This window comes from Populus alba, chromosome 6 (assembly GCF_005239225.2).
Source record: "Populus alba chromosome 6, ASM523922v2, whole genome shotgun sequence".
NCBI classification, from domain to species: Eukaryota; Viridiplantae; Streptophyta; class Magnoliopsida; order Malpighiales; family Salicaceae; genus Populus; species Populus alba.
Window position 1 is genome coordinate 7558830 of NC_133289.1, and position 16398 is coordinate 7575227.

A 16398-nucleotide genomic window follows, 5' to 3' on the forward strand; every position below is an offset into this window, starting at 1 on the left:
CTATCCTAGTGAATTTTTTTCTTACATTCTAAATTTGTAAAATAATTAGTTCATTAACATTAAAAAAAAATAACCGAATTAAAATAAAAAAAATAAATAAATAAAAAAATTTAAATTAAATGCTAATCTTGAACTTTCCAACTCATGGATCAATCATGGGTTTCCATTCAAGATTTTTAGAAAACCTGACTTCACTAAAACAATGAAACTTCCATCGATGATTTCATCGCCGATGTAATCATGTAAGCAACCTATGCATTTTTAAACTTGAAATTCCATTCATTAATTGAAATTAATTATTAAAAAAATATGCATTTTTTGCATTGAGTGCTTGGGCTTCCACTAAGCAATGTATTTTCTAATATATACATTCCACTCAGAACATACACCCCTTCTATAAAGCAGCATCATACTTGCCAAGCTATATTGAGATAAGGTGCATGTGCTTGTTCATGGTTGACACCTAGCGACTCATGATCATTAGATGCGTATTTAGAAGAACTAGCAGTGCTCTTGTTCATATTGCACACCAATGACTTTTCTCTTTATCATCTACACAAATTAAATGATTAAAAAAGATAATAATATTTTTATTTAAAAAATAAATTTAACAGCATCTCCCCTATATGAAAGACTACCCAAATACTTTATTACATGCAAATTAATTTGTACCTTATCACAAAGCCCAAATTCAAAATCATTATCATTGATCATCATGGTTTTTAACTTTTAATAAAAAAAAAAAATACACATACTAGTTTAGGTAAGCTTTTAGCATGTCTGCACACCACATCTCTATATCATTAAAAACACATTGAAAGTAATTTATTTTAGATAGAATGTATAAGGTGATTGTCTTTCCTGTTACACAACAAGACCTTTATATAAAATCTGTGAACAATCAGTTAGGATTTTTAATTATCATAAAATTAGATAATTGTTTATTATTATTTTTTAATCCTTTTACATGCAGTTCATCTCTAATCTTAATTAATTATGCTTTGGTACCCTAACACTCCATTATTTCCTAATATCTTGTCAAACAACCGATTATGATTTCTAGTTATCATAAAATTATGTAGTTCATCTCTAATCTTAATTAATTTGCTAATAGCTTAAAGCTTAAGCTATTAGGTAAACTTTCAAGATATTATTTGTATTAAAGTCTCAAAATAAAAACTCTCTAGGCTTGAAATTTGCATAGGCCTATACTATTTTGTGCTTAATTTTTATCAAATAAATATGGATGATGAGATTTGAACTCGTGACTACTTGGTCATCAAGGTTCTTATACCATGTCAAAAAATAATCTCAACCTAATAAATTAAGTTGTTAGGTAAAATTTTAAGATGTGATTTATATTATTCTTCAACATATATATTTTTTTTTCATGAGTTATTAGCTAGGGTTGTTTATTTAAATGAGAATCACCCCAAATCCTCGTCAAAAGATTGCACCCTTGAGCAAGCCAATCTGGCAACGAGGAAATAGTAGATTTTGCATTATTTCTAAACCAACAATGTGTAGCACACGACTCTGCAAAATATCACGTCAAAAGGATTCCAATATAAGGGTCAAAATCAAATAAACAATAATTAAGTGCAATTATTGATTGTGACAAATGGTGGCTCTTCTGCATCTATATTCCCCTAGCTTCATGGCATTGAAAAACTTGTGTGAAGTAGCCAGCCTTTCTCCTTTTTTTTCTAATTAATTACATGTTGTAATATAAATAACACAAATTAAGAACAAAATATGAAGCCAAATCAAGCAAGGTGTGAAAATAATCTTGAGTAGAGCTACCGTAGATAATGGTCACTAATCACTTCCTCTAAATTGATGATCTTTGCTTGATTATGTTCTTAAGGATCTTATTTGCTTGATTATGTTGTGAAGTAGTTGCTCGAAAAAGTTTGCGCAATAATTAGAACAAGATAAGATGCCAAAAGCCATAGACCCTGGTGCTCTTCAAGGAGAAATTTTATGGTGCTGTGTCTTAATTTGAATAGTGGAGGTTGAGTCCATTGGTTTTAGGGCTAGCCCTGTCAATTTTTCTTATTACACTATGACTTTTACCTGGACAATTACTTATGTCATATTTTCATAGGTTTTTTCTGAGTTCCTTCGATTTTTCCCAATTCAGTTATTTAACTTTATTTTTTTACTATTTCATCCTTAATAGTTATACTGACATAGTTTTTTATATATTGAGATTGATTTCGCTGATGCATCATAGAATATTCAAACATTAAATTAAAAGTTAATATTATGAAATAGAATTATAGTTTACATCTTTGATCAATTCAAAATCTAAATAAAAAAAAAAATATCCTGATAAATAATATAGCACAAATACAAATACACATAGGAGATATTAATTTCTTTTCCCTCTCTCTCCCTTCTTCATCCTTTCCCTCACTCTTCTCTCTTCATCTCATTTTTCTTAATGTTAATAACACTTAAGGATACAAATTCATGTTGATAAAACTTAAGAATACAAATCCAATTGAAACTATAGTAAATTGTTTTAATTAAAATACAGAATTAAATTGTATGTAAGTTCCTTAACAAAAATATAGTACTTTAATTAATTTGTTCTTCTCCCTTGCTAGATTTACGAGAGGAAAACTAAAACACCCAATGAATCCATGAATTCACAAAATGTCTATCTTAAGCACAATAACAAAAAAAAAAGTAGAGGGCTTGAATTGGGTTTCACAAATTGGCAAAGAAATTGGTGATGTCATATTCCATTAAACTGTTGCAGGGAGAGACAAAAACACAAATTGGAGGACTAGACTTTTGCGTCTAGTAGTCCGAAATAACGCCATTAAAATAAGAAGGCATTGTTCTTGCTTGTGTATCTTCACTGCAAAAGAAGACTTCTACTGCCATAGACTTTAAAATTGAATTAAAAAATTCGAACCGTGCTGTGCATGAAGAAATGTCTTCCAATAGTAATGCTGTAAGAATGATAGTTAAAGACAGCCCAACCACCATACACGGGGTGGCTAAAATTGCTGTAAAGAAATCTTGCCCGCTCTATCATGCATGCAATCGATACTGATAAAGATGGCGTGGCGTGCGTAATCGATTGGCATTCACCAATAGTTTATGTCGTGTAAATTCAGAAATTCTTGACTAGGATAGCTTCTAATACAAGAAAGCATTTTTTTTTTTCCTCGACAAATTAAATTACAAGTAAGCTTGGCAGCTGCAGCTTCATTGGCTTATAAAGATGATCTTCATCCTACTAGTCTCAGCAGGAAATTGCGAAAATAAGCATGGCAGAAGCAGAGGTCAGCAGCAGAGAAAGCAGATGGTCTCTCAAAGGAATGACTGCTCTTGTCACTGGCGGAACACGAGGCATAGGGTTGATGATGCTAGCTTTTTCTTTTTCCTTTTTTCTTCAAATTTTCTTCTTACCACGCCCGTACACCAACGCTTCACTAAACAGAGACTTGAATGTTCTTCTTCTTCTGTTGTCCGTGAGTTGTACAGGTTTGCAATAGTAGAAGAACTAGCAGGGTTTGGAGCTGCAGTCCACACTTGTTCTCGTAACGAGACAAAGCTTGATGAATGCATAAGAGAATGGGAAAGCAAAGGTTTTAGGGTGACTGGATCAGTATGTGATGTCTCATCCCGAACCCAAAGAGACAAACTAATAGAGAAAGTCTCATCTACCTTTCAAGGAAAACTTAATATCCTTGTATGTTCTTCTCCCCACAAATTTGAGGCTGTCTCTAATTTGATTTTGATATTGAAAATTAACAAGTCTTCATAAATATTGCTTAGGTGAACAACGCTGCAGCAGTTGTAAGCAAGAACTGCACAAAAGTCACTGCGGAGGATATGGCAAATACTTTGGGTACAAATGTTGAGGCTTCTTATCACCTTTGTCAGCTTGCACACCCTCTTTTAAAAGCATCAGGAAATGGAAGCATTGTGTTTATTTCCTCTGTTGCCGCTGTTGTAGCCTTACCTACACTTTCCTTCTATGGAGCGTCTAAAGGTGAGGATCTCTATGTATCTGCCGCAGTTCTCATGTCAATTTTTTTTTTCTTTTTTCTCAGAAGGTTGTAGTTTAATTCCAGGAGCACTTAATCAGTTGACCAAGAGCTTAGCGTGTGAGTGGGCACGTGACAAAATCCGAGCTAATGCAGTGTCGCCATGGATCATCAAAACTCCTCTTTTGGATGCTAGTCTTGCTAAAAGTGCAAGTGAACAGGTAATTAGTTTGTGTTCTGCATGGGTTTCCCCCAGAGTTCCCTAAAGTTTCTAATGTGTCTGAAATTTTTGTGTTGCTTGTACTGCAAATTTAGTTCAAGAATTAAACCTCTCAACATGCTTGGATTTTTACTCAAACTTGTACAATTTAAGCTTTTGGCTGCATAATTTTCTTATTGAAAATTTCCTGTCTACATATAAAAATATTTGAATTTGTATAAATTGATCGAAACTTTTGATCCATTTAAGTTATTTGAGAATATGTTCCCAACTAGAAGAGTCAGTAATTGACCTCTTGTAACTTAATTTGATCCATTTGAAACTGTATTCTTCTATTAGATTTTGTAGGATTCCATCCATTTATTAACGGATTTTCACATGTGAAATTCATGAATTAATTTGATTTTTGAACAGAAAAAGATTTAAAAAGCACTAAGAATTATTCATGAAAAATAATAATTAAGTTTTTTTTTTCATAAAAACTGTAAAACTCCACACAAAAACAAAAATAATTATTATTTTATTTTTATAATAACAGAAGGACCCACTTTCTTTTCAAGTTTTTATTGGAAGTTTTATTTTTTATTTATTTTTCATGGATTTTATACATATATTTTTATTTTATTTTATTTTATGCAAATTCATTTAAAAGATTAAAAAAACGTTAATACATCAATTTGTGAGTTTCACGGACAAAAATCCATTATTTAATGGACACAACCCCATAAAATCTAAATGAAAAATCTAATTTTAATGGACCAAAATCACACGAAGACAATTTCAACTTTTTAATTGAAGAACCAATTCTCAAACACTTGAAATTCAAAGAAGCTTGAATCCATTTATTAGTCTTTCAATTTCAAGTAATGTTATATGATCCCATAACATCATTGTTTTTTTTTGTCCATGGCAGCGAGCTGGTATGAGTCGGGTTGTCTCTCAAACTCCCATCAGCCGCTTAGGGGAGCCTTATGAGATATCATCTCTAGTGGCATTTCTGTGCCTCCCTACTGCCTCGTATATCTCCGGGCAGATTATTTCTGTTGACGGTGGATATACCGCCAATGGTGGATATACTGCTAATGGTTTTTGACCATCTTCTGGACAACGGAGGACAGTCTTTTATGTTGTTGGTGTTGTTTTTGTTTTAAAAAAACACTGTTTTATGTTGTTGGTCTTGGTGTTGTTGTTCTTAAAAAAAATAGTACTGTTTCATGTTGTTCAATAAGTTGTTTAATACAAGAACTAGCCAACAACTCGCACTAAGCTGGGTGCGGGATTTCAAATTATTTTTCAGTGTAAGAGAAGAATATGTTGGTATTGTGAATGTATTTTTTTTTATCATAAACAAATTTAATTGAGAGTTGAAAAGTTAATAAATGTGTTGAATGAAATATAATGAAAATTGAAGGGACTAATAAACCATAAAAAAATTGTTAATATTAAATAAAGAATAAAGTGAAAAATTAAAAATATAGATACATATGATGATTTTTTATATTATGATGTCGGGCTCTTTGAATTTTTATTCTATAAGAAATTAAAATCAGTATCCAAAAAAACTCTAACTATTTGAAATAATTCTTATATAAGAGAAGTATTTCTTTAATCAAATCTTTATTTCCTTATTGATGGGACCGGGGTTTTTTTATAAAATATATTTTTAATAAAGAAGTTCTATTTAAAAATAAAAAACTTATCATGACATTGATAACAAGTTTTAATAAAACAAAATAATAAATGATGAATTGATAATGTTGATGTGAATATATTAAAAAGATATAAAAAAACTAATATTAAAAAAAATACAATAAAAATTCTACAAGTAGATATCTCTTAGGCATTTAAAAAAGTATACATATTAGCTCCATAATATACATATTAAGAAATTAATTGTTAATATAATATTGAAAAATAATGGCATAATTCAATAATTATTTAACTGGAAACCCAAACTCCCACGTCTATTTCCTTATTTTTTTCTTAAAGGGTGGACCCAATTGTTTGTTTGTTGTTTTTTTCAAACTTGACAAATGATTTGTTGCCCACAAAATGATGCATAATTTTTGTCGGTCTTTTTCTTTGATAACTAGAGGAGGTTACAGTGACTGGAAAATCATGTTCTATGTTCTTAGACTCTAAAAACCTAGATTTTAGGGATTTATTAACCCCCCAAAACATGAAAATAAAATTACATGAACCACCGTAACTCCATTTCTAACAATAAAATATATTTAAATCGCTCTCAAAAATATAAAATCAAATTAAATAGAAAACATTTTTTGATCTTTAATTTTATTTTTTTCTGATATCATTAAAAATAGAGGTCATTATTTTTTGTTTGATTTGATTTTTATTAAAAAAAACTAACCAAACTGAAATTTAAAAAATAAAAAATAAAAACCAAACTAAAACCGGTTCAAAAACCAGTTTTGGTTTGGTTTTTTGGACAAAAACCGCTTCAAATCAGTTTGGCTAGGTTTTTTTTCCGGTTTGTCTTAGTTTTTTTAATTGGGTTCGGTTTGGATTTTTTTATTTTCAGGCTTATAAAACCGCAACCGAACCGAACCGAATCGGTTGGTTTTTTCAAAATTTTAATCGGTTTTTTTTCACGGTTCAGTTTTTTCGGTTATTTTTTTTTTATTTTCTCGGTTTAATTGATTTTTCAGTTTTTTTGCTTACCCCTAATTGAAAGTGAAAACAACCTTTATTAAATTCCCCTATCAAATATGAATTTCCAAACACCAAAATCAAATTATTTGTAGTTAAAATTCGGTCCTTGTCGAGTTTCAAAAATTATAATGCAAAACAAATGAATTTGAGACCTAAATGAACATTTTAAAACATAAGGGACTAAACTTAAAAAATTTAAAACTGAAGTACTAAATTGTAGATTTATACACCTTGTGATAGTAAACATGGAAAAAGGCTATTTTTTGACCAATATCAATTTTTATCCTTAGTAAATTAGAAAGAAAAAAAAAAACTAAGAAAAGGAATAAAAGAAGAGCAAATAAAAGAATGAGGACCAAAATTATATAAAGAAAAATAATTGAAATAAAATGTTGAGGGGATAAAATTAAAAAATAAACAAATAAAAAACAGGGTGAGCGGTGGCCATTTGCTGACGTGTGCATACTTTTTTGTTTTTATTATTTTTTATTTCTTTAAAAAGACTTATTTGCCCCGTAGTTTTTCATAAAAATATGAATTTTTTTATAAAAATTTTCTTTACAGTCAATTTCATAAAATAATTTGTTTGTTAAAATTTAAAAAACTAATTGAATTAAAAAAAAATTATTTATTATATACTAACCTTAAACTTTCTAAACCAAACATCAATCATATGCTTTTATTCAAGATTTTTGGAAACCTAACTCCACTAAAAAAATGATATTTTCATCTATGATTTCATTCGTGCGAGTAGCCTCCATATTTGTAAATCTAAAATTTTATTTGTTCATTGAAATTAATTATTAAGAAATTATTTATTGTTGTTTTTTTTTTATCATGCAAGAAAAAAAACAAACTTACATATTATGGACAGACTTTCAAAGAAATTTACTTCCCAATATATACATCCTACTAAAAAAAATTCTCTCTCTGACGATCATACTTGCACTCAACAAGCTTGTGTCAAGAAAGAGTGCATGTGCTTAATGTGCCTAATCATGGTCAACAACTAACAATTATGGTCATCATAAAAGTGCTGCTAGAAGAACCAGCACCCCTTGTATCCATATTATTGTCCAATGACATTCTCTTTATCATATAAAGAAATTAAAATATAAAAAAATAATAATATTATCATTACATCCTATTTTAAAAAAATTAGTAATACTTCTTACATATAAGAGACAAACCTAAAATTTTATTACCTACAAATATATATCAATAAATAAAACCGCAAACAATTTAATTTAAAAGCATTCCAAAAAATTAATCAACATCTTAAAATCCTACTACATTTTACAATTATTGCACGTTATTCTTATCCAAATCAAATAAATTCTATCATCAAGACATTCAATTTAAAACATAATATAACATTGTCTCAATTATCAAATTTACATAATTATATTATTTTTTTTATATTACAACACATAACCATAACATGTAATTTCTTTTAAAAATCCACATTTACTCATTTTTAATCAAACCTAAACATGTCTAACATCATTAAAATACCAAAATTAAATACATTTACTCAATCTCCCAATTTCCCAACATGACCGGCCACAAAACAATTCAATTTCTCCATATTTGGTTTTTCATTTTCCTAATTTAACCCTATAACAAGTCATAGACATCCCAAACTATAACCAATATGCATAATTTAGCATTTCCTCCAAATATTATAACCCCTAAAAATCCCTAAGCATGGCTGACCTTAAAGTTCAAAATTTTGTTTTCCATCTCTTTAATTCAAGTCTTAACCGTGTTATCTATCCTAAAACTAACCAATATTCACCCATTTTTACTTTTCCAAACACATTCATTCATGTGGCCTATGGCACACTTTGTGCATCGCCATTGATGGTCGTGTGTATGCATTTAGTGGGAATCAGTTTGGACATCTGGGAACTGGATCTGACCAGGGTGAGGTATGCAACTGACATCGCAGTTTTATGCTGCTGTTAACAAACTTGCCTGAGTAGTGTTTTGTTTGTGATCATACAAAGTTTACGTATTGACTAATTCAATTGAAAGAAATTCATTAGCAACTGAGGCATTTGCAAGTCTATCTCAGAGTATACCAAGACTTTTGGATGCTCCATATCTGGAGAGTAAGCAGGCGAAGATGGTTTCATGGGGAGCTTGACACAGTGCTATTCTAACAGGTACAAGTCAATATTGGAATCGTCCACGAGAGTTCCTTTTTCAGTGCTCTATGCTGATGAGGGGATTAAGATTTTTATTAGAAAGCAACCGCACTAGAAATTCTATCTAGTAAACTGGCACGTAATTAGTGAAAGACATTCATGTGATTGGTAGGAGCTTATAGATGTAGCCACACAGTTCCATCAGCAAAGCATTGATAGTGCTTTTTCCTATTCTTTTCACTTGAATTGGAGGAATCCTTTATCTGATAAAGTTCCATGATGATGCAACAATGAAACCAGCATGGCCTATTGTTTGTAGCTGTATGCATATATCATGAGCTTTGTTTTTACGCTCTGAAGCACGTGCTGACTCTGCTCTCTCTCTCTCTCTCTCTCTCTCTCTCTCTCTCTCGGCGATTTTCAAAGAGGATGGCCAAGTATTTTCCTGGGGATGGAACAAGCACGGCCAGGTACTACTGTTCTGTGTTTCGTGATAGAAATTGCGGTGGTATATGCATACCTTAAGCTGACATCGTAGGAATTTGTTATATTGGTTACGTACAGCTTTGCGCGGGTGATTCAATGGATCGTAACATTCCTTTCTAAGTTCCCATCGAAGGTTGCCGACCAAAAAGTGTTGCGTGTGGCTGGTGGCTCACGTTATTGCTAACTCAAACACCCCTGAAATCCTAGGTTTGTCGAAACAGGTGGAAAGTTGGCAGTTTTTGCTAGGTTCCTTTGCCTGGATCATTTTCCTTTATTGTGACTTTCCTTTTCTAAGCAAGTTTGCTTTGAATAGATGTGACATTTCACGTTTCATGTACAATGTACATAACATGCGAGCATGCTTCTACGTTCCCCTTTCTCAGAATTAATTCAGCTCTAACGAAGCATTACATTTGCAAGAACAAGCTCTCTTCATTTGTACACAAACCATCACTCCTTGTAATAATACAACAGCAGTTCGAATTACGTATTTTAAAATACAAAGGACTTTAGTTTGATGAGAAACACAACTGCCCCTCATATCCAGGTTTTCTAATAAAATCTCATCTAACGGGCCAAGGATGCATCAAATCTTGCCAGATATAGAACTCCTTTTCCTCTGCAAAAGCTGCATCAGCGGCCAGAATATGTCCAGTCTATGGAAACCTTTGCAAGCCTGAGTACATTTGCAGATGTTTAAATAATGTTGGCAATTGTTACATATGCACATGATGTCAGGAATGATTTTATTAGAATCCAATTACCTCAACAATGAAATGAGCCCATGTGTTGCTTAATCGACTTTCCATCACGCCCTTCAGGATGGTCAAATCTAGACTGCGGATCACCCGAGCTATCTCCAAGAAAACGCCACGATCATTGCAAAGCATCTGCAGCAGCTGCTAGTTAGCAAATCCTTGTAAAGCATACAAAGTTTCCGTTGTTAGAAAATTTAAAATTGCAGGACCTACCTCTATGAGGAGGTGTCCTGGGTATGCAAGGTCTTCCACAACAATAGGACATATCTGTAGATCATTTCCAAATTCAAAGGCCCAGCTTTTCCCACTTTCGATATTCACATTGTTTTCAGACAATCTGCAGTTCTTGCGATCAGCAACCTGTACGCATGTCAGTTCAATTATAGTGAATTTCAGTTGCACGATACAGAGTAACCTAATCACTGCAGTGAGTTCTCTTTTTTATTAATAGCTGTTTTTCCCTGTTAGCATGGTATGTTGCGTTTGATATTAATTTTCATTTTTTTTCAACTGAGTTCGGACCCAAACTAACTGCTTCATCATCATGCACTGTCATCAGACTTCACTGGCCTTTGTTATTTTGCACAAACTATATTGAAATACTCATCCTGGTCCAACAAGACCTGACCTAGTCAAACAAGGATCAGGTCCATGGGATGCATCATATTGTCAATAGATTTCAATGGATGCTCGTAGCTGACATTCTAGGTATGGGTTAATTTAGTTTAATCTATTGAATACCTAAAAAGAAATTGTGCATTGCCTACTTATGACCTAACTCGATTATAATACACAGCTTTGAGGTGCATAAATGGGTGTTTGAGGCTTTCTCCACCTCTAATCGGAGCCATTTGCTCATTTGAACTTCAAACTTCTACCGACTTTGAAAGACCATGCTCCAGATCAGTATCAATTTGTCCAAATCCAGGAAATCTCTCTCCTGGTTTCAGAACAACTTTTCTCTAAGTAATTTTGAGTATGTAGCCAATGCTGTCCATAAACTAAAAGAACACCATTAATAATATTTCATCTACACTGAATATGACTAGACCAATTTGGATGAAGTGATCTATTGCTCTGCGATTTTCCTTTTCCCTATTTTCTGGGATGAGAAAACTTAAATCATTCTCCTTTACAATGTTGACCAACTAAGCTTGCAGCAGTAGGATGCTATCTTATGAATGTCCCAAGTTTTTTCTTTTCTTTTAGTTTGAATGCCAAGGGTATCCTTAAGCCAGCTTGCACATCAACCAATACTAAATCATCTCCCCAGGTAATTTTAAACATCGATCTGGTGCTTCTAGGTGAATAAATTCCTTGAATGCTAGCTCCAAGAATTGAACTCAGAAAGTCAAAGGATGGAACAAAACTCCTGGACCACCAATTATTCTCAAGTTGATTACAGCTCAATAACACATCTAATGGTTTTCTCCACACAAAAACAACGGAAAAAATAGCACATTTAATGGTAATAATTGGTGCAAGTAATTTGACTGGCAAAACCAATGCATTGCCAGGAGACTGATCGACATGAAGCATCTATGAGACCTGAAGTGACTTCACATACCTCTTGATGCACCCACTGCCTCAATTTCTCGGCCTGGTCAGTCACACTTCTTAAATACTGCATGTGCTTTATGGTTTGATCCAAGAGGCCATCAATGCTACACTGCATTTACCACACCACACCAAGCAAACTTATATACAGAATATGAAAAACATGTGAGATAATTCTGAAGTACACAGAAACCCAAGAAACCTCACCTTTGAACCATTTGGGACAAGCTCCCTAAGCTCCTTTACCCGGTCCTGGATCAGCTGCCTATCCCTTGGCCTTGGCTTTTGGTTTTCACCGGGTCTGGCCCTTCTTCTGGCATTGTTTGACATCTTCTGGCCTTTCCAAGGGTGCTTGTAACTTTGATCCTTTTCCTGTTGTTCCTGGTCAAAAATTGTACTCATCATGCTATCTAAAGCAGCTGTAGTATCAGTATTTCCACTTCCAGAAATACATACAGATGCTAGATGGCTCCATGGTGCCAAATCATTCTCCACCAAGGTTCTTGTTTGAAATTGGTTTTGAGAAGTAGCAAGAAGGTGTCCTGACAATCTTTCAGATGACTTCAAACTATGGGATCTGTTAGAAGACGCATTATCTGAACTGCTATATGAATTGCCAGCCACTGGTTCCAGCAGAAACTCGACCTCACCTTCTCTAGCAAACAAAGAAGGCTCAATTCTTGCACTGTGATCTTCGCTGAAGATGAAATTTGAGCTCTTGCAACTATCCTCCACCAATAAAGATGGTTCCCATGTCTTTTCATTGGTCTGGCTCAAAAAAGGTGGTCCAAGTACTTTATGCAACTCGCTGCCTTTGGGAAAGCTAAGAAAATTCTGTCTATTTTTATGATACACATCATTGGCATCCATGCCTCCAAATGAATGCTCTACCATATCTGAAGCAGGATAAGTATTCATCATCCCATCCAAGGGTTCTCCAAACCATCCCACATTGTACTCATTACAGTCAGAATATGCTTGCAATTCATCCATCAGATAAGAGAGTTCAAATATCTTACTCTCAACCATCCCCGGTTGCCTGGCACTTAGAGATTCACTTGGAGGGGACACATCAGCAAAGATAGGCAAAGGACTATTATTTTTGCTTTCACATTTGAAAACTTCTGGTTGCTCATCTTTATGTAGCTTGACACTATTGACAGGTATTGAATAATTTGAATCTTCACTTTTCACTTGGCTAATGGAAATAGCTGAAGTTGCATTTAATTGCTCAACAGGACAAGAGATTAGTGTAGACTGAGCTTTAAACTCCCCTTTTAAAGTGAGAGGAACTGCATTTTCTCTAGTACTGTGGAGATCATTGAATCTACCTTTAATATAGGCAACTATTTGAATATTTTCAGCAACCTGAGAACAGGAGAGGAAAATAAATCCTTACAGGAGATGAAACAAAGCAAGGCAGATGCATGCTTTGAACACACACATGCTCGTAGATACCCGCTATCATGCATGCATACATGTATACATGCACATAGGACACTGATGACCTCATTCTGACATCCAGGATCCGGCATCCATTATTTTTTATAGGGAGAAAAATGATATCATAAGCAGATTAATAAATTACACAATTAAATCCCTTTGAATAACTTGACAGGTTATCCACAACTGTAGAAACTGCCTAACAATAATTACCATGTCCATTTCTAGTGCATAATGATGACAGCGGTAAAAATAACTTTTCACACCTTTATAGTAACCAAATTCAAATAGTAAAATACCTCAACAGAATATGAGTGCAATAAAGATAAAAAAACACATACCTCGTCAAATGATCCAAGCTGCAAAACTCCATGTGGAAGTACAGGCACCAGCAAGATAGTCTGCACATGAATCACATATTCACAACTGACATTATCCATTTGAAGGGGGACTATGATAAATTTTAAATGTTCACAACCAACTTCCAGCATGCGTAAGCAGTGCCAAAATCTCTCTCTCTAACACGCACACGCAAGCACGCACATGAATATGGAGGAATCAACAAACTGAATATGATGATCTATTGTTAATAGAATTCAGAATTAAATTACCTTGATACCTGATGCAAACTGAAGTAGCCATTCTTCTGGAAACTGCCAGTGGAAAGAATTCCATTTTTTAGGTTCTGTTAATTTCTGAATATAAACAAATTTAGGTATTTTGATTATCTATCTCACCTCAGGAACTAAATTCTTGCTCATTTCACAAGAAAAAATATTGTTGAACGAAAGCCAGAAATGGTCCCCTGTATATGCCACTTCACCAACAACCCTGAAAAATTTTTGGATCCAAAATCAATTATGCTCTTTTCAAACTTTTCAATGACATGCATAAAACCTTGCTTTTTAAGTCGCAAATTATCTCTTAAGTAAATATATGAGATTGGAAGAAGTAAACAACAGACAAATTATACAGTCCTCTAATTTTAGATTCGTGAAGTACATAATTGCAAACGGTCTACTGAAACGAGTTTGGAAAAACAGAGAGGGAAAAAAAAAAAGCATGTTATATTGAATTAGATGAGTCAAGCATGGGATTATACCCCTCTCCTAAGGGATACTGAAGCTGCCACATTTCAGCCATGACAAGTTCGATTTGATGTCCCCCAAAGTTAGCATTAGACGCACTTGCATCGCGGAGGGAAGAAACTAGATCATTTCCACCATTGCAGTAAACATCTGAGGATATAGTTTGCAAAGGTTCTCGTGGTTTTGAGCAATCAAAATACCCATCTTCCCAAGTCAAAATCCTGACACAGAAATGAAGATATTTAACTTCACGTAATCAGTTGTTATGTTTCAAATGATACTAGACTACATACATTGGCAGACATAGAATCAAACATGCATGTCTATTCCAGTAAAATTTATTATGGCAAGATTGTGGAGCAATTAATAACCAGGGATTTTACAGCCGAAACACTTTCCTTAAGAAATTTCTTATGAATACACCATGTAGAAGGCCTGCCTAAAACCTGACTAAGGAGGGACTTAGTCTCCTTGAACCAAAGTTGGCCCGAGGATACCCTGACTGTAGAAACCAAAATAAAACATTCGAAAAGATCAACCCAAATATGATGGGACAGCTCTTAGAAATGTTCTGATTAGCAGGCATGAATTAAAACATCGTAGCCATATATGCATCCACTAACTAACTCCCGAGCTATTAGAAAATATTCAATGGTAATTCATTCTAGTTCAGACATTTGATTCTGCATATGTCAACAAAGTCCTTCCAACCAGTCACATAATTGAAATCCATCAAAACATCAAATTCATGTTAACCGTTTCCAATATATTAAAAGAGAAACAAGAAGATATTTACAGATTTATCTTACAGTTTTACAACAAATTACAACCCATAAATTCAAGAACAGAAAAAACAGCCATAGAATTAAAACAACATATAGTCAAATAAAACATCTGATGAAGAAAATGGGTTTGGCAACAACAACTTACATTGGGCTCCCATATCTCATCTTCCAAAGAACAGCATATTTCCAGTCTGAATTATTGCAAAGACTCTCCAACAGCTGTCTCAGATCAGTAGTTCCCATCTGTTGACTTTTCGACAAAAACACAAATCTTTACTACATACAACAATTTCTAGCCAAATAATTATTTCTATCCCTAAAACCCTTCACTAACTGCCCCGATAAGACCCTCGTCCGGCTTGTTTTATCCTCAAACCTGCTCTTCGTTTTATCGGTGGCCCTGTCAAATTAAGTAGTAAAAATCTCATTTCTAACATTAAACCTTAACCCCCTTTCTCTCCCTCCCTCGCTCCCAATTACAAACTATTTCTTACGCAATCTGTTATAATCACAACACTCAAACAACACAAAATAAAGAGATGGGCTTGATTTCAACAGTTTTTCTGTTCCAGTATTCCATGAAATTTACTGCAATCAAACGAAAGCAACACTCTCTGGTTCTTCAAATTGCCTGAAATTGAAGGAATGGAAGAAGCAGGGCTGAAGCAAGATCCACTGCCCAAAAAAAATAAAACAACGAAAGATCAGCTGATTGGTTACCAGATATCTGTTTATGTATAAGGGTAGGAGAAGACGACAGAATTGGAGAATCCGAGAGAAGAGTTAGAGAGGTTCAAATTCGGTGGATTCCATAATGGTGTTGGGTGGAGACGGAGAGAGAGAGAGACATGGGAGGGCAAAATGCTTTTTTTATGAAATGCTTTTCCACTCGAAACAAAAGCAATGAATGAAGTGTGTTGCCTCCATTAAAGCTGACTTTAAATAGAGTGTTTACTACTTACTACCTCCCCCACCGGTAACTGGTTACATCGTCACTTTTGTTTGTGTCCCCCTCCCCCTCTGCTTTTCTACATTAGATTTATCCACGATGTCGGAATTTATTTACTTTGGATACGTGAGGATTCCAGGCCCACCGCTAGGATGGATGGATTCTTTGCAGACGAAATGCAATAATAATAATAATAATTTTTAATTTCTATCTCGCTTGCTTTGTTTTTTCCCTTTTATTCTATTTCTAAAAAAATATGTAGAATAGGTAAAAAAATAAAAC

At 33.6% G+C, this 16398-nt stretch overlaps 2 protein-coding genes across 3 annotated transcripts; one reads left to right on the forward strand and one right to left on the reverse strand.

Moving 5' to 3' along the window:
* Nucleotides 1–3217: 3217 nt before the first annotated feature.
* Nucleotides 3218–5516, forward strand: LOC118048487 (tropinone reductase homolog). The gene is made up of 5 exons (XM_035058181.2): nt 3218–3373; nt 3502–3709; nt 3796–4012; nt 4095–4228; nt 5141–5516. Exons 1-5 carry the CDS (start codon nt 3285–3287, stop codon nt 5318–5320), a joined length of 828 nt encoding a protein of 275 aa, XP_034914072.1. The 5' UTR covers nt 3218–3284; the 3' UTR covers nt 5321–5516.
* A 4432-nt stretch (nt 5517–9948) lies between these two features.
* On the reverse strand, nt 9949–16175 carry LOC118048486 (transcription factor LHW). 2 transcript variants are annotated; one of them, XM_035058180.2, is made up of 11 exons: nt 15313–16175; nt 14397–14603; nt 14032–14125; nt 13906–13947; nt 13636–13695; nt 12308–13219; nt 12059–12232; nt 11862–11963; nt 10508–10654; nt 10301–10426; nt 9949–10212 (listed from the first exon to the last, which is right to left on the reverse strand). In XM_035058180.2, exons 1-11 carry the CDS (start codon nt 15408–15410, stop codon nt 10123–10125), a joined length of 2052 nt encoding a protein of 683 aa, XP_034914071.1. In that variant the 5' UTR covers nt 15411–16175; the 3' UTR covers nt 9949–10122. The 2 variants fall into 2 exon arrangements, with proteins under 2 accessions (XP_034914071.1, XP_034914070.1); XM_035058179.2 differs by having other exon boundaries at nt 12059–13219; nt 15313–16174.
* Nucleotides 16176–16398: the final 223 nt, after the last annotated feature.

Coding starts and splice junctions, on each gene's coding strand:
- LOC118048487 (XM_035058181.2), top strand. CDS start 3,285: ATGGCAGAAGCAGAGGTCAGCAGCAGAGAAAGCAGATGGTCTCTCAAA. Junction 3,374..3,501: donor GGCGGAACACGAGGCATAGG/GTTGATGATGCT, acceptor TGAGTTGTACAG/GTTTGCAATAGTAGAAGAAC. Junction 3,710..3,795: donor AAGGAAAACTTAATATCCTT/GTATGTTCTTCT, acceptor AATATTGCTTAG/GTGAACAACGCTGCAGCAGT.
- LOC118048486 (XM_035058179.2), bottom strand. CDS start 15,410: ATGGGAACTACTGATCTGAGACAGCTGTTGGAGAGTCTTTGCAATAAT. Junction 14,126..14,396: donor CAGTATCCCTTAGGAGAGGG/GTATAATCCCAT, acceptor AAAATTTTTCAG/GGTTGTTGGTGAAGTGGCAT. Junction 13,220..13,635: donor AGCTTGGATCATTTGACGAG/GTATGTGTTTTT, acceptor TCCTGTTCTCAG/GTTGCTGAAAATATTCAAAT.